Raw genomic sequence first — 27829 nt, 5'->3', positions numbered from 1 at the left:
CAACAGCCAGGGAGTCTGTCCCAAAGCATGTTATCGGTTTGCTTCCTGGAAGTCTTCAGAGGCTATTTTTTTTTTTTTTTTTTGGTGGTACTGGGGATCGAACTCAGGGCTTTGTGCTTGCAAGGCAAGCACTCTACCAGCTGAGTTCTGTCCCCAGCCCTTCAGAGGCTAATTTACCACTAAGTGTTTGGGGGTTTACAATGTGTTTAAATTGTTGAATGGGAAAAAATCATTCCTGAGGCCCGGGAGACAGGTGCCCCTGGAAACCTTGTCCACAGCTTCAGATCAGGAAGGTCTGGCCTACAGGGCCCATGGCCAGGGACCTCTGCGGTGCCTCACGTGGGGTTGAGGAAGGAGCACACCTGACTACGGGCTCCTGTAGAGTTCACCCAAGGTCATGCCCCCAAGAGCAGACCAGTCCTCCACACTCCTCCTGTAGACCTGGCCCTCAGCCCCTCCACTGGGCCCAGAGCTCCCCTAGGACAGCCAGATTGGTATGGCCCTCACTCATATCTCGTCATCAGATATGCCAAGCAACAAAAAGGCACTGCCCCTACCCTCCTCCCAAGCCCAGGCTCACCCAGGGCCCCTGAGTTATTCTGAGATACGGTGTAGCCACAGCTCCTCCTGGCCCGCACCTTGAGTCTCCAGGTCTACCCCGAGTGCCCTGAGACCCCAGGGAAACATTCTTTTGCTTAAGCGGGACTATCAGATGGCCAAAAAGTGAATCACACACTGCTGGAGTGCCACATCCACTCAGGGCTGCAGGGCACGTCGTGTGTAGAAGGCCGCAGTGCTGGGCCCCTCGGGGAGGCTTCTGCAAACAGAAGTCAGGCCCTGCAGAGATGCAGCCTGCAATCATTGTGGGGCACAGGACAGCTGGGGCTGCTCCTCTTGTCCCCGACCTCAGTGAGGTCACATGAGCTTTCCTGTGGCAGAGGCTGCGGGAGGCATGGACGAGGTTCAGAAGTCAGCATTCCTACAAGACCACCCAGTGCTCCACAGGCCTGTTGAGGGGAGCCCAGGGCCCTCGAGTCTTGAGTCCCTGATGATAAACAATAAAGCTGCAGGCAGCACAGAATATGGCCAACACTGCCAACGCTGCCCAGGGAGCGCTCTACACAGCTGGGTGGTGAAGCCGGACTTTCCATCGCTTGGACCTCACTCTGAAGAAGAAGTACATAACCATGAGGAACAGAGACGAGGCCACGTACAGCACCACGCAGAGGCTCATGTCCAGGCTGGAGAAGCCGACCCCAAGAAAGGGTGCGGCTGCCTCGGCCTCCTGGAGGGCCCCGGGCCCACGGGGACTCTGGAGCCTCAGGTCCAGCCTGTTCAGCAGGTTCTCAGGAAGGGCAGCTCTGGGGCCCAGCATGCCAGGCGGACGAAGACTCTCAGCATCTTGGTCTCCACGGACCTTCTCTGGGGGAGTCAGTGCGCCACCCTCCGCCTGTCCCCTGCCCAGGGCTCTTCCCTGGCTGGACTCTCCCAGGTCTGCAGAGTATGTATCTACAATGTTGCTGCTGCTGTAGTGCTGCTTCAGGAACACCAGCACCTGGCCCTCGTTCCAGCTGTCCAGGCCCTTAATTTCCTCATGGCAGGCTGGGCAGAGGTCTGGGGTTGGCCATGGGACCTTTGGGAACTTGGGATCCTCACTCAGGTGGCCTAGGAGAAAAGGAAGGGGAGAACCACTGCAGACAAGTCTCAGCCATGTGCTGCTGGCCTGTGCAGGGTGACCGGGCACCTGGCTCCCACTGCCCTGGGGTCCTCCTAGGCATTAGCAGCTCTTGCTCCCTCTGGTGGGTCCCCACAGCTCCACACAAAGGAAGGACCCTGCACACCCAGCCCACCTGCCATTTGTCTGCCAAACCCTGCGGCAATTCACCAGCTCCTTCCCTGCCAAAAGGACTCAAAGTCCCCACCTCCGTGTCTTCCAGGTGCACCTGCACAGAGGCCCACTGAGCCCCACCCACTCTGGCTGCCAGGCGCACCCATCCCCTTCGCCATCTGCATGTTTTGAGAGACAGGTCCTGGGAGGCCCCTCCTCTGCACATGGGCACACAGGCAAGAGGCCACATGGCACCTTCCTCTACTGTGTGCTGCTCAGCTGCGACTCAGCTCCCTGCTCGTAAATACAAACTTACCCCAGCATTCCTGAAGGCCATGTGGCCTACTGCGGTCCCACTGTTTATTCCCTGTTCCCTGGTGGACAGTCACATGAGTGATTCTGCAAGGGACATCCGTGCACAGGCTCTGCACACCCACCTGAGCACTTCCAGGAGTGGGACTAGTCCCAAGAGCCCATACTTTGAGGTTTAGACAGGGCTGCTCAACTGCCCTGAGAAAGGGGACTCCATTTTTCTCCCAGCAGCCTCACCCTAGGCCTCATTCCCATCCTCCCGCCCCACCTGGGGGCTTTTCTGTTCCTTCATTCCTTTGCTCAGAAAGGCCTGGCAGAGCACTCCCAGGGAGGCTCCTGCCAGCCTGGGACTCAGCAACACCTGCATGTATCACCTGAGGCCAGGAACGCCCTGCACTCAGGTGTGAGCTAGGGTCCCCTGGTAACATGCTAACCCCGCTGTAGGATCCAGCTCCGATCCCTCGGCAGAACCAGCAAAGCTCCCAGACAGGCCTGGGTACCCGGCAGCTGCCACACCCCCAGAGCACATCCGGAAGTAAGCTCGTGGGGCCGCTGTGTGGGGCTGCTGTGTGTGTCCACGTGCCTGGCCTTGCACTGATGACCCTATCCTGGTTGCTGCGCACCATGTGCTAGATGTGGAGCCAGGAGGGATGAGGCAAAGGCCAGTGCCAGGTGAGAGCACCTAGTGGAACTTGAGGATGGACATGTGCAGACATACCAAGTGCTGAGGGTCAGAGCGGACACTGGACAGGAGACCAGGTCAGACCCCTGAGGGCCTCCAATATGGAGTGTGGCAGGGAGACATGCATGGGCCACGAGGCCCCCACTGCAGCAGGCTGATGCTTCTGGACCGGGGAGCCCCAGCTGGCACCTTGCTCCAGGTGCCTCAGAGCTGAGTGCCAGGGATGCCCAGGGACCTCTGTGGGGAGGAGGGTGGGTGGGAGGGAGCAAGAGCCCCAGGAAGCGCTGGGCATGGAGAGGGCCCTGTGCCAGCCTCAGCGGCTGCACCTTGAGACAACAGCTGACAGGGATGGAGCAAATCCCAGAGACGCAGAGGCGCCCGCAGCTCTGAGTGCAGAGAAGAACCAATTTTCTTTAGTGCTTCAGTTGTAATATGTCTTATAATACAGTGGATTAAGTGAAAACCAACAGTTCAGCAGCATTTTCTATTCATCTCTATTAAATTCATTTTTCAGTGGAATTATTTCTAAGCCTAATTCTAATCTGCCATTGATTTTGGAAGTCTGAATTACTTAACTCTGAGAAATTGCTTGCATCCTATTTAGTTTAAATAAAACTACTTGAGAGGTTTGGTTTATAGTCTGAGAACAGATTTTAAAGACACTAAAATTCCTTACAAAAATTAATCACATCCCTGATTTTCCAGTGTCAAATTACTTGGAGAAGGTGTGATGGAAAGAAAGAGCCACGCCAGTGTGTCAAGCTCCTCAAGGACTGTGCCCCCAAGTGAGAGGACACGCTAGAGAGCCCGGGACGCGGTCACCATGCCAACCTCACGGCTCCCGACGTGGCGCCTCACACCACAGTGCCCGCCCGATCCATGCCGGAACACCCACCTGCCAAGCGGCTGTTGACTGCGTTGTGCCTGCTCCAGAGCCAGAGCACAGCCTGGTCCCACGTTTTCACCGAGTCCATGGATTCCTGAGCCATCGCCTCGAAATGCTCGCCGCACTCTTTGCACCCAAAGAAGGTGTGAACATAGCTCCTCAGAGTCTGCAGCACTGCCTGGGGGTCGTCCTCGAAACCTGCAAGGAACAACAGCCACTGGCGTCCCAGGCCCAGATCCCTGCTCAGTCTTGTGTCTGAGGCAACACATGCCAGCCCATGAGTTCCCACAAAGACTGTGGACACAAACCAGGGCCAGCACCTCCCCAGACACCTGGGTGCCCCAGAAGGTGCCTGAGGCCCCACCAGGGCATGAGGAGGATGGTGCCCACACCTCAAAGCGGGTACCTCACTAGCATGGAAATCCAAGTTGTGTGCTGGTATCAAGGGGGACCAACCACGAGTACTCAGTGCCACGACTGCCACTACCTTTCAGTAGGAGCCCGCTGTCGGCTGCCTCTGTCCTTGGCCTTAGGACCCAGAGAGCAACGGGACTGCAAAGAAAGCACCCTGCCCACCTGCCCTCCTGCCCCCTGCTTCTGCAATACTGCCTGCTCCACCACTGAGCCACATCCCAGCCCTTCTTATTTCATTCTGAGACAGAGTCTTGCTACGTTGCCCAGACTGGCCTCAAACTTGCGATCCCCCTGCCTCAGTCCCCAGAGTCTCTGGGCTCTCAGGCACGACCACCACACCCAGCGCCCCGCACTCCCTTGCTTCATGAGCAACTCCTCATGGTGGCGCTGGGCACAAGGCTGCTTGCTCTGAGCTCGGGGAGGCAGGGTCCACAGTCTGCAGACACCCACCCAGGAGCAGACAGCCCCAACTCGCCCTGCTGAGGACAGTCTTCCCTGAGAGGTGGCGGCCAAGGGCAGGCAGGTTGGTGAGGCCCACAGTCTTTGAAAAGGCTGAGCCTCCCCAGGAAGCTGAGGTTCCACAAGGAAACAGCCCAGCATCCACAGCTCACAGCACAGGGCACACTGAGCTCCACAAGCGGCCCCAGCCCACATTCAGAAGGGAGCAGCCGGAAAGCCAGGCATGGGGACGGAGGGGCTAACAGCTCCGCTCAGGCGAGCATGCAAGTAAGGAACAGGATTAAAGCTGGCTGCACGTCAGCATCAAAAGCCACGTGGCAAAATGATCACCAAAAAAGATGTGCTTCGGGGAAGAAGTTCATCTCCACCCACAGCATCCCTCTGGATGTCCCTGTGGAGGACAATGGTCTGTAGCCCTGACCTGGGTGTCCACCTGTCAGGATGGCAGGCTCCTGGGTCTGGGCCTTTGCAGTCAGGGACTCAGACCAAGGCTCCTGCTTGTCTCACTGAGGAGAATTCAGCACACTGCCAACGCCTGCTGGCTCTGGGCGTGCCCACGGCGTCCAGGCAGTGCCCTGTGACCTAGTCCGTCTGGCCCCCTCTCCCTGCTGGGAGCTCTCCAGACATCTGCCTCACATCAGGGTAATCCCCCTCCTCTCCCTGCAGACGGCTGCACGTTCGAGGACCCTAATCTTTAAAGTGGACAAGAACCATAAACCTCTACCTGGGGAGGATTAGAGCGCTTGGCTGGCGCTTTAGTGAGTGGGTTTAAACGTGCAATAAGGAAAGAAAACCCCAAGACTTAATCCCACGCCTCGCCTGACCCAATTCCCTCTGCGGAGCACTCCTCCTGGGAGACGCTTCAACTCAGGCCAGGAGAGTGGGCTGTGGCTAGGCTGCTGCCTCTCCATCCCACACAGGCGTCAGCTTTGAGCCACAATACCTGAGGGTCTCAGGGCCTCCACAGGGCTCTGACGGAGCAGTGAGAGGATGTGTGCTGGCACAAGCCTCCTTCCCCACCAGAATGTCCCAGCCAGGTGCAGCCTGGGTCCATCTGGTGCTTTAGCATGGGTCTGAAGGGTCTGGCTGCATCAAGTCGTGCAGCATGCTGCTCTGATTCCAATGTCTGGGTGGTTCTTGAGGTTCCCCAAAAACATGCTCCTAATTTCTGCTTCCTAAAGGAACATGAGGGTAAGACTCATGGGTTCCCCACCAGACCCTGGACTGCAGTACCATACGGCGTCCCTGAGGAGGGCAGCATGGGTGTGTCCAGACCACACTGTGGGTACCTCATCCCTGGACAGAGTCCTCTGACAGTGTGTCCTGGCTGCAGCTCTCAGAACAGGTGGAAGTTGCTCCCAGCCTCCAGTCTGGCTGCCCTAGGGGCCCAGTTCCAGGCCTGCCCACTGCAGTGCCACCTGGAGAGGGCTGGGGCTGGCCTGAAGGAGCACAATCACTCCAAGGTCCCCTGGACTCCAGCTGTCCCTGGACAACCACAGGGGTGAGACCCTCGTCACCAACAGAACTGTCCAGCCGAGCCCACACCAAACTGCTGACCCAGCAAACTGAGCAAACGCAGGCAGATGTTTCACACCACAGCACCTGGCAGTAGGCGTGGCCACAAGCCCAGCTGCCAGGTGGGCTCAGAAGGCAGGCTGAGGGGGCGCCACCCCACAAGTCGCCTGGCTCGGGCAGCACACAGCAGCCCACAGACAGCCAGGAATCCTGCCTCCGGGCGGGCTCTTGTGAAGGGTGAGGGCGGGGCTGCCAGCTGTTTCCTCTCCACTGGACTGTCAAACACAACTTCAGGTGCTGCACTTTCAACCCTGTGCAGTAGCCCTGGGATGGTCCCTGGTGCCTGTCACCTGCACTCTGGCCTTGTGTAATTTACTCCCCAGGGAGTGGGTGACCAGCAACTCATTTGCAGTGACCAGAAGATGACAGAAACAATCACCCAAGTCGTGTTCCCTCTCCTAGGAGCCAGAAGCTATGGTGGGGTGGCCCACGGGGTGGGACAGGGAGCAGAGCCTGTAGGCAGTGAGTGATCTCTCCCCAGCGGGGCCTCAGAATCCCCAAGTGGAGGACCCTGGGTAAGCCACATCCAGGTTCCTGACCCCTTGAAACTGAGATGACAAAGGTAGGCTGTTTTAAGTTAGCGCTAAATTTGGGGGTAATTTATCAGTATCCCCAAATTAATAACTAACACACCTCTCCAAAAAGGTTTGACTGAACTTCCTATTTTTTCTAAGCACATGAAGGGGAGTCTACACTGTAGAGAAATGCCTGGCCAGCCTCCTGTGTCTTCCTGCTTCTTTCCTGCAGCTGTGCGACACATGGGCTTGTAACTGAGGGGACTCAGGCTCTTGCCCCCACAGCCATGGGTGGGTGTCCTCATGGGTGCGTTCTGAAAAGAGGTCAAATCCTACCTCTGCGTGGGTCCTGGGCACCCAGATGACATGCTGCCTCAGGTGGCAAAATAAGCCCTGGTGGCTTATTTTGCACATAGCACGGAAGACACGCCACCCGACCAAGCTCCATCTCAGCCCAGGTTTACCTGTGCCCATCAGTGCTTCTGGATGGGTAGAGGCCTGCACAGTCAGAGTGTGGAAGAGCTTCCAGAGGGAACATGGGTAGCCCCTCAGCTCTGGACGACTTCCTTGACATCCTACCCACTTCACGTGGTTGGTAAGGAAGATTCCAGAAATCTGGCGGGGGAAGACATAAGGAGAGGGGATAATTGTTAAGAAGCTGCCTAAGCTCGTCTTGTGGGTGGTGTCCCACAAGGGCCGGCACTGATCAGGCATCTTCCCTGTGCACATCAGAGCTGGGGTTTGCACTTGGTGCATGAATTTCACACATAAGGGCCCAAAGGGCAAAATACCTATCTAACTAAAGGAGTTCTCAATATGGGAGGTGGCCTGTTCCTTTCCAGTCATAGGACAGAGGGAATGTGCTCTCGATAATCAGCATCAAACAGAAGAAGCCCCTTTCCCCTTCAGTTAGGATCAGCTGTGGGGAAAACCCACCAACAGCGAGAAGCTCCGCTGCCCCTACCTACAGACGAGAGGGCACAGTGTGCTCGCCTTCTAGAGGCCCGTGGCGGCCCCATAGGCGGCACAGCTCTCAGGCATGCAGTATGGGCCAGGCGTTCAGCAGCGGCACCGCAGGTCTCAGTCCCATGCTGGAGGACACTGCTGCACCCCACGTGGAGAAAAAGGTGGAGCGCGACCCAGGCAGAAGCACAGCGTGTGGCGCTGGCTGCCAGTGGGGGAGAAGGAGTGGGGTTGGTGCCTTCCTGCCCTCGGACCTCTGTTGGGGGAGCACGGGAAGAGCTCCGGGCCTGCGGCTCAGGCTGCAGAGGAAGGCCACGCCTGCCAGCACCACACACCGGACGTGCAGTTGTCATGGAGACAGGGCTGAGACACTCTGGACAGCTAGGTCCAAGCCACGGTGACCACCCACAGGCAGGCGTGGTTCTCCTCCCCCTCGAGGCAGCCTCTGGGTCCTGAGTCCTGGGCAGGAAGGAGGAAGTCCTGGTGAGCAGGACAACCGCGGTGCCCGGGGTACACGGAGTCCCGACAGGGGTCTGGGCTCACCCGCATCTGATTGTTGACCAGGTCAAGGACGGCACTGTAGGGGATCCTGTCCAGGGGAAGGCTGGTCAGCCACTCCTGAAGCATCTCCAGCAGCTTCCTGACGGGTGGTCGGCCGGGAAACAGCTGAGCAAGGAAGGACCCATGAGAGTCTGCGGGGAAAATGTTGCCCACACCCTAGTGCTTCCTGGGACCCGGGGTCCAGGATGCAGGTGGCAGAGCCTGCAGACAGGACCTGAGCCCACCCTGACTTATGTTCTGCCCCCATGCAGGTCCCCAGGAAAATAATTTAATTCATTTAGGGACTAAACTAGAGTGGGGAGTTTGTTAGAAACTAGGGGTCCTCTTGCAGGAGGGTCAGGGGTGAGGTTCCAAGGGCTAGATGTCCAACCAGTTCCCTACCCAGCCTGTCCTGTGGATCTCACCCACCTGGTTCCCATGCCTGGCTCACACCAGGTGGCTGATTCATGGTGATGGACCACTGGTGACAGTGTGACTTATTACCAAGTTATCAAGGGCTTACTGGCCCTGCTGAAAGTCCCTCTACCGCTACCTGACCCCACAGTCCCTCCTGCTTCGTCTGCCTGACTGCCCTGACAAGGTGTGTGGGAACAATGACCTGTCCCAGCTGGTGACCCTGAGTTGTCACTGGAGCCTGGAGAAGCACTGAGCTAACCCAGCGTTCTGTACTCCTTTGGTAAGGAACTTTGATGTGGACCTCCTTTTAGAATGTGTGCAAAGTAAGGCTGCCAAAGGCTTAAAAACCCAGCTGAGCTGGGGCTGGGGCTCAGTGATGGAGCACTTGCCTACCATGTGTGAGGCACTGGGTTCAATCCTCAGCACCACATAAAAAGAAATAAATAAAATAAGGTTTAAAAAAAAAACCCTGAGCATTAAAAAAAATAAAAAAAACCCAGCTGAATTTCATGGTTCAAGAGGCTAAAACAGCTAGACCACAAACACCACATTTTCAACACAGTAAAAAATAATTTCTATACTGGTTAAATATTAGCATAATCAATTTATCTGTATTAAGTTTATTTTTAGACATTTAAGAAAATTTTTAGAAAAATTATTAAGGATAATTTATTATCTTGACTTATGAAGGAGTATAAAACCAGAAGCACCCTGGCTAAGTGGGATGCAGGAGGAGGAGGAGCTGCAGAGAGGAGGCCCATCCTGAGGAGGGGAGGAGCAGGGATGCAGGAGGAGCGCCCTGATGAGGTTAGCAGGGTGCTTCTTTCAAGCTGTGACTCCAGCTAGGGTTTTCTCACCTCTGAATGGCACAATGGAGTAAAAATCCATCTAAACAATTTTCAAGCAGGGCAGATATGACAATCCAGAGATGGGGGAGGTGGAGGTAGAAGATCTCAGGTAAGAACAACAAGGGCTGGGGTATATCTGTGTTAGAGCACCCCTAGGTTCAATCCCCAGTACTACAAAAGTAAGTTTCACTTACTCACCAGAAACATATTATAGGCCTCATTATTATTTTTTTTAATATAAGTTGTATTTCATTCATCTTTCAAAAGTCATACTATACATGTAACTGCTGACTATCTCAAGGCTGGAACATAAGTTGTTCCTTTGGAGAACTTATTGTTGGAAAAGAAGAATCCAATCAAGTCCTGATCTTAGTCCTGCAGACAGTAACAGGGACACTGGGCCTGGGCCATACCTGTGATAGCAGCAGGGGCCAGGGTAGGTAGGGGCCAGGTTTGAGGGCAGGATGCAGAGGTCAGAGTGCAGAGGCTGTAGGCCAGGCTACTCAGGGTAGGCCAACAGAAGGAGGGTTCAGACTGGTCCCAGGGAGGGGGAAGGCTGTGGCCCCGGCTGGCCCACACAAGGCTCTGAGCCCAGAAGACGATAAGCCACTGGCTCCCAATGCTGGAGCCAGGTTCTTGGCAGGAAGCTCTTGCCCGTCACACCGGCCAACACAGGAGCACCTGCCTGCTCCACAGGGTTCAGGGTGGAGGGCATTGCCCCGCCTCAGAGGTGCCATGGACCAGGGCTGTGCATGCCCAAGCTCTGAACACCAGAGTGCTGTCCCCGCTCCTCCCTAGACACGCCTGCACCCTCAGCAGGACTGCTCCAGGGAGCTGTGTGCACCCGGGCTCAGCACCTCTCCTCCGGCCTCCTCTGGAGGCTCCCGTCAGGCACAGCCCCTACCCGCACCTCACCGTGCAGCCAGGCTTCCCTTCATGACTCCATGACGGAGATTTCCTTTCCTCTGGCTTCAAATCAGCACCGGCCACCCAGCCACCTCCCTGGACGGCCCTTTCAGACAGAACCTTGCACAGCAGACCCAGCTCCACCAGGCACGGGCTCTCCCCTCCCCAGTGATCCCGCAGTGGTGTCAGACCCCGTCAGGCAGGGTGGCTCAAGCACAGTACCCTAGGCCCCTTCTGGAGCCTGGTCCACCCGCTGCTTCCTCACATCTCCTCCAGAGCCCACAGAGCCCTGTCTAGTCCGGGCTGAGGGGGCTCAATGCCCCCGCTGTCTCCCCTCCAGGAAGCTAGAGCCCAACCTTGCAGACAGGCTCACGCCCCACCCCACCCAAGCCTCTCCCCACATCCCAGTGTCCCCACAAGAAAGGTGGGGAGTGGTCGGCCCCAGGCCAGTAGAGGAGGGCCCTCAGCACCCGCTCAGGGCAGTGCCTGAGTCCGCACCTTGGCAATGACCGTCACGAAGTCCCTGAGTGTCTTCAGCTGGGCCCCAGCCAGTGACCTGTGGGTGGCCAGCTCCACCCTGAGCAGGTAGTGCAACCCGGACTCCAGGTCCGCCATGTACAGCTTCGCCCTGAAAAGGAGCAGGGAGTCAAGCGCGACACTGTCTTCTGCTGCCACCCCTTCCCACAACCCTGCCCTGGCCCAGCTGCAGCCCCATACTGCAGTCTCCCTGCTACATGGCACCGGCCCTCCTGTGGCTCTGGCAGGAACACTTGCCTGTCAAACTCTCTCCAAACCATCACCTCTGAATTCTCTTCTTTGTTTGTTTTTTCAGGCAATAAAAGTGATTTTTTCCTCACATTCGGCAATGACTTCAAATAAGAGGAGAAAAACGATCGGAGAGGCTTTGCGCTGTAAGGAAGGAGAGGGGGAGGTGGGGCACTGGACCAGGCTCTGCCTCCCTGGTCTGTCCACCTGGGTTTGGGGGCTGTGCTCTCCAGCACTCATGGGCTGGGGACCGGGAACTGTGGGCACCGCCTCCACAGGCCCTCGGCTGCCATGCCACCTGAGGAGACAAGAGGCGGTGCAGAGATAATCGCGAGGTGCAGCTGCAGGAGCCCCAGGGCTCATTAGTGCTCGGTGGGACCTAAGATGCCTGTAAAGCTGCTTTGAGCATCTGCCAAGATCAGCTTTATCCCGACTCATTTCAGATACGCCTGAGTCTTCACCAACGTGCCCACAATCTGCCAACTGACAGGCATCTGGAGCCAGGCCGGAGGGGATGTTGGTCACTGAGCTCTGCTGGGCCAGCCACGGCATGGTGTGGCGAGTACACTTCTGGGCACATGCTCTGCAGCTCAGGACTCGTTGGGAGCAGCCAGAGCAGCTTGGAGTTTCCAAAGGGAAGGCAGCAGCACTGTGTGTGTAAGTGCCAACGTGATTCTGTAAGAGGCTGTACACGTGACACTGATGTCACACAGTTATCTGTCTCCAGGACCAACAGCAGTGTGGGAGCAGCCCTGCACAGCAGTCTCTGGCACAGCCAGGCTCCCCAGGGGCTTGGAGCCCATCCTGACAAATGGGAAGGCTTCTGAGTTCTGAATTTTCTTCTTTGTTTGAGAACAGACATATGCTCAAGGTAGATGTGGTATGTTTGGGGCTTCTGGGCAGAGCCCTCCTCCCTGCTAACCTTTGAAGATGCTGGGACAAAGCTCCACGAGGCAGAGAACATGGGCTGCCTTCTTGTATCACGTCTTGGACACTCAGAGGCATTTGGACATGGTGACCAGCCAAAAACTTTTGGATAAATGGGGTCATATAGCACAGGCTGGAGTGCTGCTGGCACCAGGGGCCTCCAAGTTAGTGGCTGCTGGTGACACCCAGGGCAAGGAGGGAGGTCCAGGCTTCACTCTGCACCCTCCGGACCACATATGACCTTATCCAGTCTGCTGCTTCGCTCTGGTAGTTGGCTTGACTCAGGCCTGTCTCTGGGGCACTGGGGCACAGAGCAGGTCCACCAAGATTTCTGTTGCCTTCTTCAAGGAGAGGGAACTATCAGGGTGGAGTCTGCAGTCCACCCACACAGCCCACTTTGCCAAGGGGGGCACCTGTGCTCATGGCCACAGCCAGACCAGCCTGCAACCAGGAGCTTGGTGTAAAAGGGGGTGTCAGTGGTCATTTGCTGGACTTGGGGTTTGCTTAGAAACACCCTGGAGTCTGGAGCTGTGGTGAGAATAAACCCAGGAGGGCACCACCAGACCCAGGCCCCTCAGACTTTGACTACCGGACTTTCCCTGGCCTGTGGACCTGCAGGTTCTGTCCAGCAGTCACAAAGCACAAGCTTCCGTGGGTCCCACCGAACACCACAAACACTCCTCACACCGACGAGCACTTACACGCTGACTAATCCACGAGACCCGTTTGGGTGGATCAAGTAACAGGAAGGGACCGAGGGAATGCCAAGGGTCTCCAGAAAGGCTGCATCCCCATCCAGCGCTCTGCTCACCACGATGTTTTCATATGGAATCAAGTCTAAGATCACCTGTGTGATGACAAGACCACAGGCTGTCACAGAGCATGGCAGTTTTCTCAGAAAACCTCCCAACATGTAGACCTACCACCCAAAGCGACCCCTTACCCAAGAGCAGAGGCCCTGCTGGGGTGCCACCACCTGCACCCTGCAAGGGGCACAAGCTAGGCAGGTGTGAAGGCAGCTGTCACTCAGCAGTGAAGGCAGTGCTGCCACAGCACCGTGTCCTCGGGGGCACATCTGCACTCATTCCCCAGGGGCAAGAGCACATTTACACCTGAGTGGCCATCACATCTTCAGGCAAGTCAATGGGACAGTGCCCACGGGCAGGCTACGCTCTCACTTAGCAGTATCCAGACTGCTCAAGGGGATGATCACTACTCAACTCTTGCTTCATCCTTTTAAACCAGGGTGTCTTCACAAGGCTCACTTTGAGTGAGCACCTTCCCCACTCCTTAGCTGCACGCTGATGGCTGGTCTCATGTCCCTGCTCCTGTCTGGAGGCTAGGCAGCCCTCAGGAACAGCACAACCACCAGCCCAGCTGCAAGCCCACAGGCTCTGGACCACCCCTCCAACAATGACCTGTGCCTGTCCAGCTCTGCCACAGCAGCAGGTCTTGTCAGGAGAGGGACTACACTGGCACCTCTGGAATCCAGAAAACCCCTACCACAGGCAGGCAGCGCCTTCTCTACTCCCCGTGTGAGCTAAGTGTGCCCCTAGTGCCCTGTGCCCATCTGGAGCCGCACTGGGGGAACCTATAGTCATTGGTCTGCCTGTGCTGTGGGCACTCCCTGGTGGGCAGAGCCCAGTTGAGCCTGAAGGTGCTAATGTGGGGACAGTGTGCCACACAGACCGGCCTACACCACCTCCCTCAGGAGCCCTGCTCTTGCTGTGCGTGAGCAGCATGGCGTGGGGCACTGCCCGACAGAACTGGTGATCGAGGAAGCCCTGTGCGACAGGCCACGTGGAGAACGCTCTGGCAACTCCTCAGCCCCGCCAAGGATTCTGGCCAAATATGGAGAAGGTGGCAGGATATCACCACCCAACTCGGAGGGAGGACTGGCTGGGTGCCAGGAGGGCATTCAGGCACCACTGTCTGCAGCCTCGCTGCCCTGGCATCTCCAGAGGGCCCAAAAGGGGCGAAGCTGGCTCCTCTGCCTCCTAGAGCTACCAGACGACCGCTGCAGGTGCCTGTCAAGTGGCAGGGAGGCAGAGCCGGGCCAGTGCTGAGCACCACAGCAGCCAGGAGGTCCCTCTTATCTCCGAGGGACCCTGGCCCTACCCTTCTTTTAGGCACACTCTAGTCTTCTTGGTTTTAGGAACACTTGGCCAAAGTTGGGGTTGAGGAACCAAACAAGTGACATTCGAGGATGACAAGACTTCCTGAGGGAAACCAGGCAGACAGAATGCTGGTGTGGCACAAGTAGAGGGGCTGGGCACTCAGCAGAGCGCGGCTGCCGCCATGCAGGAGACTGCGCCAGCCTCCCCGGGCACGCCCCTGCTCCAGCCTTCTTCTCCACAGACCAACCAGGACTCCTTGACTGGTGAGCACGGGACACGCAACCCGAACCTGACCACAGCACACAGAGCCTGCAGGCAGCACCCGAGCATGGTACCTCTCGTCCAACGTAGGAGCCATTGCTCTCAAACACCACAGCTACGTAATGGCCACCACGACCGTCGATGAGAGAGAGGACGTCACTGGGCCTTTCAGGAGAAACACAGGCTTTAGCACTCCTAGCAGAGGGAGCACAGCGCACATGCCACTTCTGCACAAAACTACGACTGACTCACCGCAGAAATGTCCATCCCTTGGTGCTGGGGATCCAGCCCAGAGCCCTGCACTTGCAAAGCACGTGTCCTGCCACTGAGTTGCACCCCAAGCCCCATGCGCCCTCTTTTAATGGAGCTACTCACTGAAGAGGGTCCAGGGGCGGGCAGGCTGGAGGCCGGTTGCCTTCCGTGTGGTTCTGCAGGAAGTCGATCATTGTCTGTCTGACTGTTCGCAGCTCTCTGTCAGGTCCTGCCAGAAGTACATCTTGATCACGGCCACGTCTGTGCACATCTGCCCCAGAGTGCCTGCCCCATCCCAGGTGATCCTAGTAGGGTGCACTGATGGGCACTGCCAGGGTGTAGTGTAGGCAGCAGTGGATTCACACTCGGGAGACCCCAGGACCAGGAGTGAGTGTGAACGTGTGGCCATGGATGTGTGGCCACAGATGAATCTCACACACACACGCTGAGAGGAAGCCAGGCCCCTGGATCCCACCCACACTGGTGGACACAGGCAAGGCCACCTCTGCACCAAGGGAGTGTGGGTGTTGCCAGGTCCCATGGCACCCCCCACCTGGGCAGGCTCACTGGAAACCTGCCAGCCACACATATATTGACTGTACACTTCTCCAAACCCTCTCGATGAAAAATGAACTTTAACAAATTTCACCACCACCTCTGCCAAAAAAGGCAAAGCAGGAAATTGGCGATTCTCACTGCAATGACTAAGGACAGGCAGTGCTGGTGCAAACCACATGGCACGCACCTCCCGAGACCGGCGGCCTAGAGCTCGGGCTAAGCTGAGGGCACGGTGTTTGTGTCCTTACCTTTAAAATTCTCTCCAGTTGTAAACGCCTTTGTGAATGCTTTAAAATACTAGAGGAAAAACACAACAGATGAGAACAGCCTGGCGGGTGTCCATGAACACTAACACTTACACAGCAAAGGGATGAGCACCCTGACTAGGGGGTGGGGCCAAGTCCTGCCCCATCTGTGAGCAAGCCACAGTAAGCACCTCAGAACCCCGCTACTCATGCTTCTGACCCACAGGTCTGAAAGCAAGACAATCTCACAGGGTGGAAGCATCAAGGGCAACGCTTCCCTGATTCTTGGCACCTAATGTGTGTCTGACCAGGACTGTGACCACTCAGGACTCAGAGGGAGAGTTGCAGTCAGGATCTGAGAAAAGGAAAAGGGTTCTTATGCTGAATCAGGAACTTTCTTCATCAAAGACACATTAAACAGTGAAAGTCGAGGTCCAACCTGGATGGAGATATCCCAATGCAACAACTGGAAAGATCAGCGCCGAGAACATGCAAAGGACCTTGGTGACCCCAGGGAAAAGGACAATGGCACAGGCACCTCCTCACAGACAGGGACACACAAGGCTCTGGGAAGAAAGACTAAACCATGGTGTGCTTCCTGTGCACCGTTCGTGGCCAGTGTGAAAAGCGTGTGGGAAGGGCTGGCCCTGCTGCGTCTGCCGTGCACATCCCTGGACCCCATGGCCTGGATGCCTTCCCAGGCCACCAAGGGATCTCTTCACAGCAGTGCTGCTGGAAGCAGCGAAGCCCCCGTGAGGGCTAGTGCCACACAGTCATACGACACCTAGCACTGAGCGCCAGCCCTGGCAACCAGGGAGGCGGAAGCCAGCCTGGGCAGCTTGGCAAGGCCTGCGCCAAGGTAAAAAGGGATCTGGGCCTGGGCTGGGGCTCAGAGGTGGAGCGCTTGCCTAACACGTGTGAGGCACTGGGTTCGATTCTTAGTATCACGTAAAAATAAATAAAAGTCCACCAACAACTAAAAAAAAAAAAAATATATATATATATATATATATATATATATAAAAAGGGCGTCTGGGCATGGTGGCCACACCCGTTATCTCAGCAGCTCAGAAGGCTGAGGCAGGAGGATCATGAGTTCAAAGCCAGCCTCAGCACAATCCAGGTGCTAAGCAACTCAGTGAGACTGTCTCTAAATAAAATTCAAAATAGGGCTGGGGATGTGGCTCAGTGGAGAGCGCCCCAGGTTCCCCCGTGTGCTGAGGCAGGCGAGCAGGCAGACCTTTACACGCAACACATCGCATGGGTATGCAACTATGAGAAGAACACAGTGCAATGTCTTGATGGCGTCAGACCATGAGAACAAACCAAGAGAACAGGCAGCACGCAACCCAGTGGTCCCTGGCCTGGGCACACACAGGACATGCAGCATGTGTCGGCTGGTGACAGGGTAGCAGGAGCCAGGTAACAAGCATTGGCAGGCCAGGGCACATGAACAGGGCCCCATGCAGAGCAGCCAGGATTTCTGGGGTCCAGGGACCAGCACCAGGGGCTCTCAGAAACCATCTCCACAGATGCTGCATCTTTGGTGATGTCCACGTGGCCATGACACGTCACACATTGGTATGAAGGCACATGTCCACACACCCATGCATACAAGGACACTGCTCTGGGCTTTCAGTAGGCTGCAGTGACCTCTGCCCCCTAGTGGAAGACACGGGTGCAAACATCCCCCAGGGGCTGACTGCAGCTGAGGGCAAGGTGCCCGTCCCTGTGGGCATGGCCACACCCTGAGGGGCGAGGCAAGGACCCCAGGAAACACGTGTGCTGTGTAGCCTTGCAGACGGGCCTCTGCATGTATGGGCGAGGGTAGCCCCTGCCCCAGCAGGCCTCTGAGGCTCGGCAGGGTGGCACGGGGGCAACCTGCGCGGAGCGTGTGCTTCCAAGTTTGGACAAGCAAGCCAGAAGCACTGAAGACCAGGAACTAGAGAAGTCGCGAACCTCCCCTGAGCAGAAGTCCCTTGTGGACGAGGCTTGGCCAGACAGCTGCCCAGAGGCTGCCCTGCGCTTACCCGGAAGGTGGGGTAGAAGTGGATGTCATAGGTGCGGCACACCTCCTGGTTCTTCTCCTCCGCACAGTCCAGCGCGGCGACTCGGATGGCAGCAGCCCAGTCTGAAAAGCAGGAGTGTGACTGTCAGTGGGCCGGGTTCCCCTGCTGGCCACCCCCTGCAGTCCAACCCCACCCAGGGGTATGACAGCTGGGAGTCAGCTGCATGACACACCAGTCCAAGGCCTGCCTGCACGTCACCAAGGGAAGAGGAGCTCCCACCACTGATGAGGGAGGGAAAGAACCATTCTTGCTGAACCTGCAAATCACTCAGCAGCTTACCACGCCGCGGTCTCCTAGTCAAGTGGCACCCTGACATGGGCGTGCAGGGAACAGGGACAAGTCAGGCACTGGGAGTTGCAGGGGAAGCGGGGCTGGTGAAGGTGCAACAGACCAGGCGCTGCTCTCAAAGGACGCATCCTGACCACCACAGATGCTACCTGCAGCCCTGCAACGCCTCTGCCATTCCCAGTGGCAGAAAAGGAGCTGCTCCAGATAAATACCTTTTTCTATCTTTAAGATTTTCATTACAGAAAATTTCCAATGCAAAAATAATAAGATAAAAATGTAACAAACACCCACAAGTCCCTCATCTCAGTATCAACAATCACCAGCTCATGCAACTTGCGTTTCACCCGAATCCCCACCCACGCCCAGAAGCACCCAGAGTATGACATCTGTCACACATCTCCCCACGTGCACCTCTAACTGGGCTCTTTCCCAACATGGCCACATTGCCCACACTACAGCACATACTTCTTACACCACCACACGCCCAGCCAGGGTTAGCATTTCCCTGTTGCCTCCTGTTCCCGAAGTCTGCTAGATAGGAATGCAAAGGAGGCTTCCCTGAGCCAGGGCAGGCCATGTGTCCATCAGGGCACCCTACATCCACTGGTTGAAGACTCCCACCTGTCCTGTGCCTTCTCACTCTCTGATCTTGCTGACTGTGCCCCTGACCCTGTCACCTGGCATGGGGACAAGCAACCCTGGCCATCTCCCTTCTTACTGACCATGACCCAAGCACACTGATTCATGAGGGCCATAGCCAAAAAGAGAGGCCTCCGGTTATCACTTCTCTTCACTCTGGGGCTGGGACCAGCGCCAGGATATGTCCATAGAGAAAGCTGCCTACGGTGACAGAGGGAAGTGCCTGGCTTCCCTCCCATCGCAGCGTCAAGATGAGGGCCACAGCACCCTCTGATGTGGACGCAGGGGTGGCTTTTTGAGAGACTGGAATCTTTTCCTGGAATGTTAAAATTACAACGCATGGACTCACACACATTTCCTGGTGCCTGGCCCTGCAGGGATCCTGCCCAGTCCTGGATGTGGGTGCTGGTGCTCAGTGAGTGGTCTCTGCAGGGAGACCCAGTGCTCCGCAGGTGGACAGGTTTGAGGAACCTCATGCCACCTGCTGCTGGAAGCCACATGATTTCTGGATGGGAGCTCGTTGCCTGTTCTGGTTGCTCCTGTTGTCTGGCCAAAGTCACATCAAAGTTTTCTCCAAGGGCCACTCTGCTCTGCTTCAGAGGCAGTGCTGAATGCTGGGCAGGAGGGAACTGCCATCAGCAGACACTCCCAACACCCATGGTGACTAATATATCACACTTGCTTACAACACACACCTTGTCCCTCTTTGATCAAAAATAAATAGCAGTTATGTTTTTCACAAACGGTGACCAGACACCTTTCTGCTGTGTTGGCTATGGAAACAAGTCATATCCCAAGGTCATTTTCGATGCACGGAGAATCCCAGCAACTCCAGACAGCAGGTCACATCTCCCTGGAGCCTCACCTTGCACAGACCTGAGGAAGGACAGTTAATACTCCCATCCAGCTAGTGCAGCAGATGGCAGAGAACACCTAGGTGGCCCTGTGGACAGGCCCCTCCCCAAGAGCAGCCCTGCTCCTGGCACGACAGCTCCTTCACTCCGCCCTCGCCTGGCTCACAGTCCACAGTTCACTCTGCTTACTGGGAGTTTTCCATGACACCCTTCCATCCACGCTACAAAAGCGCCCTCCCACCACAAAGCATAAGGGAAAGAAAGACCCGAGGGCCAAACAACAGAACCGCGGCTGTATGAAAGACCCGAGCCGGCCAAAGTGGTGAAGAGGAGGCGGCACAGCCCAGAACTGTGCTTCTCAGCGCGCTTGGGTCTTCGCGTTTTTCTGGTTTTCTCAAGCAGTGTCAGTCATAAAAACAAACGTTAAAGACACCCCACTGTCCTGGGCCCTGAGGGCGTGTGCTGAGCGCCAGTGCTGCTAAGCACCTGCACTGTGCTCCACGGGTCTGCCTTCTTGGAGTCCCCAACAGAGGGCGGTCAGCACAGACCCAGCAAGGCACAGGCAGCTGGCAGCGCTGTGGTCAGAGCTGCACAGCCCAAGCCATGGCCAGGCAGGCCTGGCTCTGACAGCCCCCAGGCCAGCCAGCTCAAGTGGCCGGGGGCCCTGCCTCACCCACTGCATGACAGCGGGGCCCGTGAAGCCAAGGTTCTGACTTGGCTGATGGGGACATGGAGCTCCGCGTTACCACACATCCAGGAGAAAGGCAGGGAGCTTCAGACCCAGCTCTCCTGTCCACAAGGAACATGGCCCTGGGTCTGCCTCCTGGACTTTTCAACACGGGAAGAGGAAGGCAGACGGGTGCAGGCTGGCGCCGCCTCGCCAACACAGCCAAGCACTGCTTTGCTAACCCTGTCCACAGAGGCGGCCCAGCACCGAGGGCGCTCCACCCCAGCAGGCGGGCGATGCTTGGCCCGAGCAAGGTGAGGAGTGAAGAGCACAGTTGAGCAGGCTGGGGAGCTGCCGCTCTGGAGAGCACTGGGGCTTCCCTGGCTCCTGCACAAGAACAGGGCAGCAGATGGACACCAAAGGGCCCTGACCCAGCCCCCAAGGCTTCCTGTGGGCCTGGGAGTGAAGTGGCCTCCACCACAGCCTCCGCCTGTGGTCACAAGGCAAGTCTTTGTTTCATCGTGCCACATCCTCAGTCCCTGTGGACTCGTTCTTCTCCTCCACCGAGATGCTGCTCACCCGAGTCCCCTCTGGTTGCACACTAGCTCAGCCCCCACTGAGGCCCGGCCCAGCCCCTGGACTGCAGGCCCATGTCTCTGCAGATGCTAGCCCCTGGGTCGAGCCACTGCCCCAGAACCAGACTGTCCAGCTTTCCCTTCTGGCCCACTGCTTACTGGGTGTGCCTCAGTTGCTCCTCTGTAAAATGGTGACATAAGTAAGACCTCCCTGCCAAGGGGGCCCAGGGATGGGACAGGCTGAGATACACGTGCTGGTACGCGGGAAGGCCAGTGTGTTCTGCCACCATGAGAGCTGGCCCAGTGCCGCATACAAAGACGCAAAGTCTGTGGCCAACAGCACAGGGTAAGAACAGCACACTCACAAAGCCAAGCTCCTATAACTGACAAGTGCTGATCTGGGAACACTGTGTCAGACGGTGACAACCAGAATCCCAAAGAAAGGAGGACAATTTTAGGTGAGAGACCAACAAGGCAGGAAGGAATGCAGCCATGTGACAACTGAAGAGGTGACAGGGCCAGGGGCTGTCCACACCAGGTTGGGGCTGGTTCACGAGAGGCTGCAGACCTTGGAGTGGATTTGGTTCTTTGTTTCAAGAGCCATAGGCAGCCACTAACATGCAAGGGGAAGCAGGGTATGCCGCACTGGGTGAGAGACGGCAAGGGCCCCGACAAGAACACAGTGCTCAGGGCGGTCAGCTCCAGACTGCAGACCAGCTGCCTCCACACACCACTGCCCAGCCATCCCAGTGGCGACGGGCAGAGTGGCAGCACCAGTAGGTGACCTGCCATCAGAGCAAGGCTGAGGGTAGCTAATGGCCACTCCTGGCCTGCCTGGCCCCACCCTTGTGATGTTTGCACTGGGCTGTTTCATCATCCCTTCCAGAAACTCCTGCTCCTCCACCTCTAGCCCTGCTCCCATGTCTTCTCCCCAGAACACCAGGAGAGGAGGGTCTGCTGGCCAAAGAGAGGGTGGTGCACAGCCCCCAGGGGCAGTTCCCAGTAGGGCTCTAGTCACCCCTCAGGGAAAGTGGAGGCAGTGCAAACTTTCTTCGACTACTGCGGCCTTCTCTCCTTCAACCTTCCTAGGTGGGACTCTGCCATCAGGGGCAGCTGCAAGCAACCCTGGCTTCCCCATTTTTTGGCAGTGCGATGACAAGAGCCAAAGCTGCAGCGCCAGCAGAACAGGAGCGGTCACCAGGGAAGTGGTCTCAGGTGGGAAGAGCCCTCTAAACCCCTCCGCGCAGCATCGTGGTATGATTTCCAAAGCGTTAAAAGCCATTTCTCACCCATGCAGAGCCCCCGTTCTTCCAGGGTTCCTGGAGGAGCTGGTCTGAGGGTGTGAGGAGCAGACGAAGCTGGCTGGTGTCCATGGGGCAAAGCAGCCTTCGCCTTGGGGTTCCCTTCCCTCACGCACAGAGGCTGACTGCATCGCTGCAGACGAGGTCAGGGGTTCCTGCCTCCCCCACTGCCCACACCAGTCCCGTTTCTTTGGTCACAGCTCATTTCTGCAGCACCTTGTCACTCTGTTTCTGCACAGCACCTGCTGCTCCTTCTGAAGAACAGCAGGTCCCTGCTTTGTCCCTGTCCTGTACTTCAGAGAACAGCAGCACACAGGCCATGGACTCAGGCAGGGCCTGTGTCACCGCCTGCAGATGCACCGGCCAGGAAGACCAACCGTCCAGCCACACCAGTGCAGAAGCCCCACCTGCCCTGGCCTCCAGAGATTTCTGTAGCTCAACAAGTCACCTGTGGAGCCACACTCCAGACAGCGCCTCCCCACCAAACAAGGACTGTCCTACTGAAGGGGCCTGGGCCCTCAGGAAGCCTTTGTCTTTGAAAACTGGTGGGGCTGGTAACGCCCTGAAGCCTGAGCCCGGGAGAGCTGCAGCAGACGGGAGAATTTCAGTTACACACGGTTACACCAGCCACTATGGCACTGAGGAGGCCCCAGCAGTCACTGAAGCCCTGACAGATGGACGGTATTCACAGCAACACAAAGGCTCCCACCGCCTATTCCATCACACAAAGCACAGGACACTGACAAGGTCCTGCCTCAGGGTAGCCCTTCTTCAACACATCCTCCCCTCTCTGCTGCTCCCACCTGTCGAGGGGACACACAAAGGAGAGGACCTCAGAAACTGAATGCAAATGCCACTTTCACTGGATGTGTGGGACCACCCCCTGAACACTGAGGTTAAAGGGCACCAGCTGGGAGGCACAGGGGGGCTGTGGCTCCCAGGCAGGTTCTGAGGCTTTCAAAGGGAAGTAGGTCCCAAAGCGGGCGCTGGCTTCTCAGTCCCACTGGTGAGCTTGCTGTTAGTACTCCAGGCTTAAAAATACTTGTGAAAAAAGTCGCTCCCAAGTACAGTAGACTAAAACCCAGTTCAAGCTCGCTTGTCAAGTAGCTCTGTTACTGAACCACTAGGGCTAGGTCTTTGCCATCATGTCTTCTTATAGTGCAAAAGTCCATGTAAGTCCAATTTAGGGTTAAGCGTCAGTTACTTCTAGAAAATGATCACAGTAAAGATTAACCAGCCTCCAAGGTTTAAACGACTGTGACTGTGGGCTGTGTCTGATGCAGCAAGCTCTACTGCAGCTTCTTCCCCTCCTGAGGAGTTATAGCAATGACGTCACAGTCTCTACTCCCACATCCAGATGTGGAGGACACTCTTCCTGGGTGCAGGTCCCCTTCTGGCAAAGCAAAGGTCTTGAGTAAGCTCTAAGTTCAAGTCATAAGGTCTGGGCAGAAATTGAACACACATTAATTTCTGGCCTGGGCAGAAATTAAGGCCACCAGCAGAGACCAGCACAAGGTGCCAGTTGCCACCAGCCGGTATGAGAACAGAGCCAGGTGTACTCTTCCATCGCAGGTTGCGGGTAGGCCTGGTCTCTAGGCTCTCTTTATTTTGGTGCTGGGAACTGACCCCAGGTCCTGTGGCACTCTAGGTCACGCACTTGACTGAGCTATACCCCCAGCCCTCCAAGGTCTCTTCATCCCCAAATTTGGATGTTTTCTTAAAACACAACTGGGTATGGTCCTCAGCATACAAGGATGTCTAACGGTGATGCCAACAATCCCTGTTTAATGTGGAAGCACTCCCCATGCAGAGATAAGGACCCCTCCCCCCGTGGATCACTTTAAAGAGTGATCTAGTCCCTACTCCTCCAGAAGCCACATAAGGCCCCACAATGTTCATGGCCTAGGCCACCCCACTGTTACACAGTGGTGACAGTCTCTGGAGGGCACTTGGTAAACCATCTTTGCATGCACATGTGAGCTGCTGGTCACAGCATACCACCACAGTGGCCTTAAGGAGGGCAACTTCCCGGAGGCCTGGCTGGCACTTTGCACTGGTTGACTATAAAACAGCCATGAGGCTCTGATTGTGGGGGCTACACTCAGCAGTTTCTGGGTCCACAGGAGGGGACCACTCCAGAACCTGGTTTCACTTTTCACTCCACGGTCTCCTCCTCCTGAATCCAGGTGCACCCCATATTCTCAGAGGTCCCCACTTACCCAGCCCAGCTGCTACCTGCACCTCTACTACCCAGGTCCTTCTCCACCCTTTTCCAGGGACAGATAATGGCCTCTGGGGAATACCCAGTGGTCTAATTCATCCCAAAAAGTCTCCAAACTAGTCAGGTAGACAAGAAAATCAGACCAAGTGGGAGAGTGGCACCTGGGGGAAGGCAACAGGCCATGGCTGCCACTTGGCAGCAGCAACAGAGCACCCTGTCCTCCACCCACAGCTGACACAGTCTGTGCCCATCTTCCTGTCAGGTGCCTTCCACTCACACCCTTCATCCATCTTCTACAGGGTCACAGGAAGTAAGCTGACAGGGCTTTGGCATCACCTGTACATGGACCCATGTTGCAGTCTGTCCCTCAGCCAGGTGACCATAGTGACTCAGTCTCACTCAGTCTCAGGTACCATCACCTTCAACAAAAGAGCATCAATACCCCCTCAGAAGATGGTTCTAGAAGTAGTCCAGGTCTTATTTCCTCTCCACATTCCTCATTGAGAATTCCAGGGCCAACAACAGATCTGCCCAGTTACCCCAGTCCTCTGCTTTCCCAAGATGGAGTGAAGGAGACAGGGAACAGACCCCAAGGCCACAGAGTACCCCAACGGCCACACACTCTGCCTTTAGGACACACACCATCCTACTACATTTCCAGAGGCAAACCAAGTACAGGCGTGTCCACTTGCATCACGGGCCAAACTGACCATGATAGCTTGGGCTAAACGGATTGTCAGGAACAGTAGGTTTTGTTTTGCAAAGTACTTAGAAGCAACAGGCCTAAGCCAGGTCCACAAAAATACTAGAATGACCTTTAGCTTCACAAAACAGTAGACCTTTTATCTGTTAAGCCACCTTCTCATAAGGAAAAACAATTATTTCTGAAACTTGAAAAAGCTGGGGAAAAGCCTTGAAGTTCAACCTAAGCCTTTAAGGAAATGCAGGGGCCCCTAAACTGAGTGGAGGGCTGGGAGAGCCTTCACCCTCAGGGCCACCGTCTCCCCATCCTGCCTGCTCCAGCTAGGAGTTGGGGTAAGGAGCAGGGAGACATAATCCCTCTTCTGGCTTGAGCTCTCTGCCCATGACAACTTCCTGCCAGGGAGCAGAGCCTGCAGCAGACCACCCTTTCCAGAGACCACGCTGGTATGTGGAGGGGAAGGGATGCTGGAGGGAACCAGCTGGATGCGTTTCGAGGGGGCCTGATGCAGGTCTGCATGCCCCAAGAGGGTGGGCCAGATGCCCCCATTTACAGGTGACTGATCGGAAGCACAGACTGAGCACTGTGGTGCCATGGGCAATGGGCACCCTCTCCCAAGCTGAACTGCCTGCGGGGAAGGCCTCACCAAGCAGAGGGTGGCTGCCCTTCTTGGTAAGGGCTCCCAGAGAGCATCCAATGCACGTAGGCACAAAGGCAGAGTTCTCGTGTGGAAGATACCACGAGGGAGTGCACACGCCCCAGCTCTCTTCTCCTCTGGCCATGAGTCTCTTCTTGCAGGTGTCCTGCAGGGTTAATGCCTCTTGGAACATTGATCCTCCAAATGTGGGCTGATGCTGGGCTCCACTGGGCGGATTTGGGCTGGAAATGACAACATGCATTCTACCAAGTCCCCAGGTGACTGCTTTGAGGACCACAGACCTAGAAAAAGTCCCAGGGACCCTCAGTGGGACACTGTACAGTGCTGAGGGCTCTGTCCCTACCTTGGGAAGCCTTGCTGCCAGTCTGGCCCTTTTCTTCCTCTGCCTCCGCAGCCCACAGTCCCCACCTCCCCTCACCATGCCTGTCAGGTCAGGCCACAGTTGTCTTTCGCTTTCAGCCACATCTCAGGCCCCCTCCTCCTGCCCTGACCTGGCTGACAGCCAGTCCTTTTGAGCAACCTCATTTAGTTAATTACACCATCAGGTATGGATTTTACTGTCTCACTTTCACCAAGTCACAAGGACAATTTTCAGGGCTCCCTACATGCTGGCTGTGCTACATAAGGGCTTGCATATTTGAATCTGGCTTATAACTTAAACATTTCAGATACTAAGCTGAAAATGTCAAAACGATACACACAAAAATGGTGACAAAAGTTTTGCCAAGGCTACCAGCATTTTCATTTACATATGTTTCTGTTACTGAATAAAAACAAGAACTGAAAAGTCCTCTATATTATTGAATGACTCGTTTTCCCCAAAATCAAAGCTTAAAAAAAAAAAAAAAAGAAAGAAAGAAAAAGAAGAAAAAAGCAAGCCAGTAGTCCTTTTTTCTAGTCTCTGGTCCCAGGTCTGCCTAGGGACTTAAGGAAAACTTGAGATCCAAGAGAACAAATCCATTAGAAACGAAACACCTCAACACTGAAATAAGAGAACACATTCTAAAGACAGTCATTTATAATTGCATACTTGAAAAAGTTTCTTTATAAATCTGTTTGAATATGAGAAAAATACAGCAGGGTTAGATATAAGACCCAAAAACAAAGGTGCAGGAAAGAGGAGTAACAATTTGTCATGGCTCTCACCCAGTGAAATCTGTAATTAGAGGTTAGCACAGCAGTAGCAAGTTGGTCCTGACAAACCTCACTCTTGCTGAGGAGGAACTCTACTGCCAATCCATTTAAATTCCACGTTATTTACAATGCGGTGGGTATGCTGAAGGCGGCTGGAAATGCCCCTACACTACAACTCTGCCATCTAGAGCCGGAGGACAACTTCAGGACTGAGTAATGATTCGCTGCAACAAGAAAGTGCTAATCAGTAAAGTGCGGTAATAGTACCAGGAATTTGATGGATGAGAGATTTCTCAAAAACCGCGGTCTGTGAACAAGGAATCTACCAACAAGATGCTTTGTAGGTCTTTTGCCTCTACAAAGCACTCCCCAGAGTCTCCGGGTTTCTAAGTTGTGGCTTATTCTGAAACCCACCACTTGATCAGCCATCCGAACCAGGAAGAGAATGACAACGATTTTAAGGGAAAGGGGTGGCTAGAGGTCTGGAAGGGCATGAGGTATCCTCAAAACGGGGGTGCTAGGCTCAGAAACGGAAGTGCTGGGGACGGGGGTGCGGGTCAGGAAACAGCAGGAGAGACGGGGGCGGCCGGCGAAGCTCTCGCGGGCAGAAAAGCAGGTGCTGCGCGAGGCGGCGACTCCGCGGGGCGGGCCGGGAAGGGCGCCTTCTGCTCCCCGCGCCGCCGGCTCGCTCCGCGAAGGCCCGGGCGGCGGGCCGGAGAGCGCGCCGGCGCGCGGGACCCTCACCTCGCACGTCCCCGGCCAGCGCCCGCCAGGTGGGCGCGTAGCCGATGCAGTGGCCGCACCACGAGGAGTAGAACTGCACTAGCCACGCGGCTGAGCTGTTGGCCGTGGCCCCGCGCACGCTGCCGCTGTCCAGCACCCACACGGCGTCCTCGCCCGCGCGGTACAACCGCGCCGCGCCGCCCGCCCCCGGCCCCGCCGTCGCCGCCGCCAGCAGCACCAGCAGCCGCGGCAGCCGCGCGGCCCGAGACGGGGGCGGGCGCGGCGCTCGGGCTCCGGAGCGGTGCGCCGCCGCCCCGGCCGCCGCCATGTTGGGAGTGCCACCGGCGCGCCGACCTTTCACCCTGGCAACCGCCGTCACGTGGTCGCGAGCGTCGGCTCCGCCCCTCGCGTCGGGTCCGGCCCTTGTGCTCGCTCTCCCCGTCCCCTGAGGTTGGCCCCGCCCATCGACGCCGTAGCCCCGCCCCTGAGCCCGGCCCCTCTACGTTACAGGGCCCGCCCTCCTGCGATTG

At 56.3% G+C, this 27829-nt stretch overlaps 1 protein-coding gene across 2 annotated transcripts; it reads right to left on the bottom strand.

The window, feature by feature from the left end:
• Positions 1 to 63: 63 nt before the first annotated feature.
• On the bottom strand, positions 64 to 27666 carry Qsox2 (quiescin sulfhydryl oxidase 2). Of its 2 annotated transcripts, XM_047525442.1 has the most exons (12): positions 27321 to 27666; positions 17501 to 17601; positions 15474 to 15522; positions 14791 to 14896; positions 14490 to 14580; positions 12739 to 12884; positions 11120 to 11254; positions 10844 to 10973; positions 8178 to 8300; positions 7136 to 7286; positions 3718 to 3906; positions 64 to 1665 (listed from the first exon to the last, which is right to left on the bottom strand). In XM_047525442.1, exons 1-12 carry the CDS (start codon positions 27625 to 27627, stop codon positions 1118 to 1120), a joined length of 2076 nt encoding a protein of 691 aa, XP_047381398.1. In that variant the 5' UTR covers positions 27628 to 27666; the 3' UTR covers positions 64 to 1117. The 2 variants fall into 2 exon arrangements, with proteins under 2 accessions (XP_047381398.1, XP_047381397.1); XM_047525441.1 differs by lacking the exon at positions 11120 to 11254 and having other exon boundaries at positions 27321 to 27649.
• Positions 27667 to 27829: the final 163 nt, after the last annotated feature.

This window comes from Sciurus carolinensis, chromosome 14, assembly GCF_902686445.1.
Source record: "Sciurus carolinensis chromosome 14, mSciCar1.2, whole genome shotgun sequence".
NCBI lineage: Eukaryota > Metazoa > Chordata > Mammalia > Rodentia > Sciuridae > Sciurus > Sciurus carolinensis.
The sequence above is the reverse complement of the archived record's forward strand: the minus strand, read 5'-3'. Positions and strand labels throughout refer to the sequence as shown.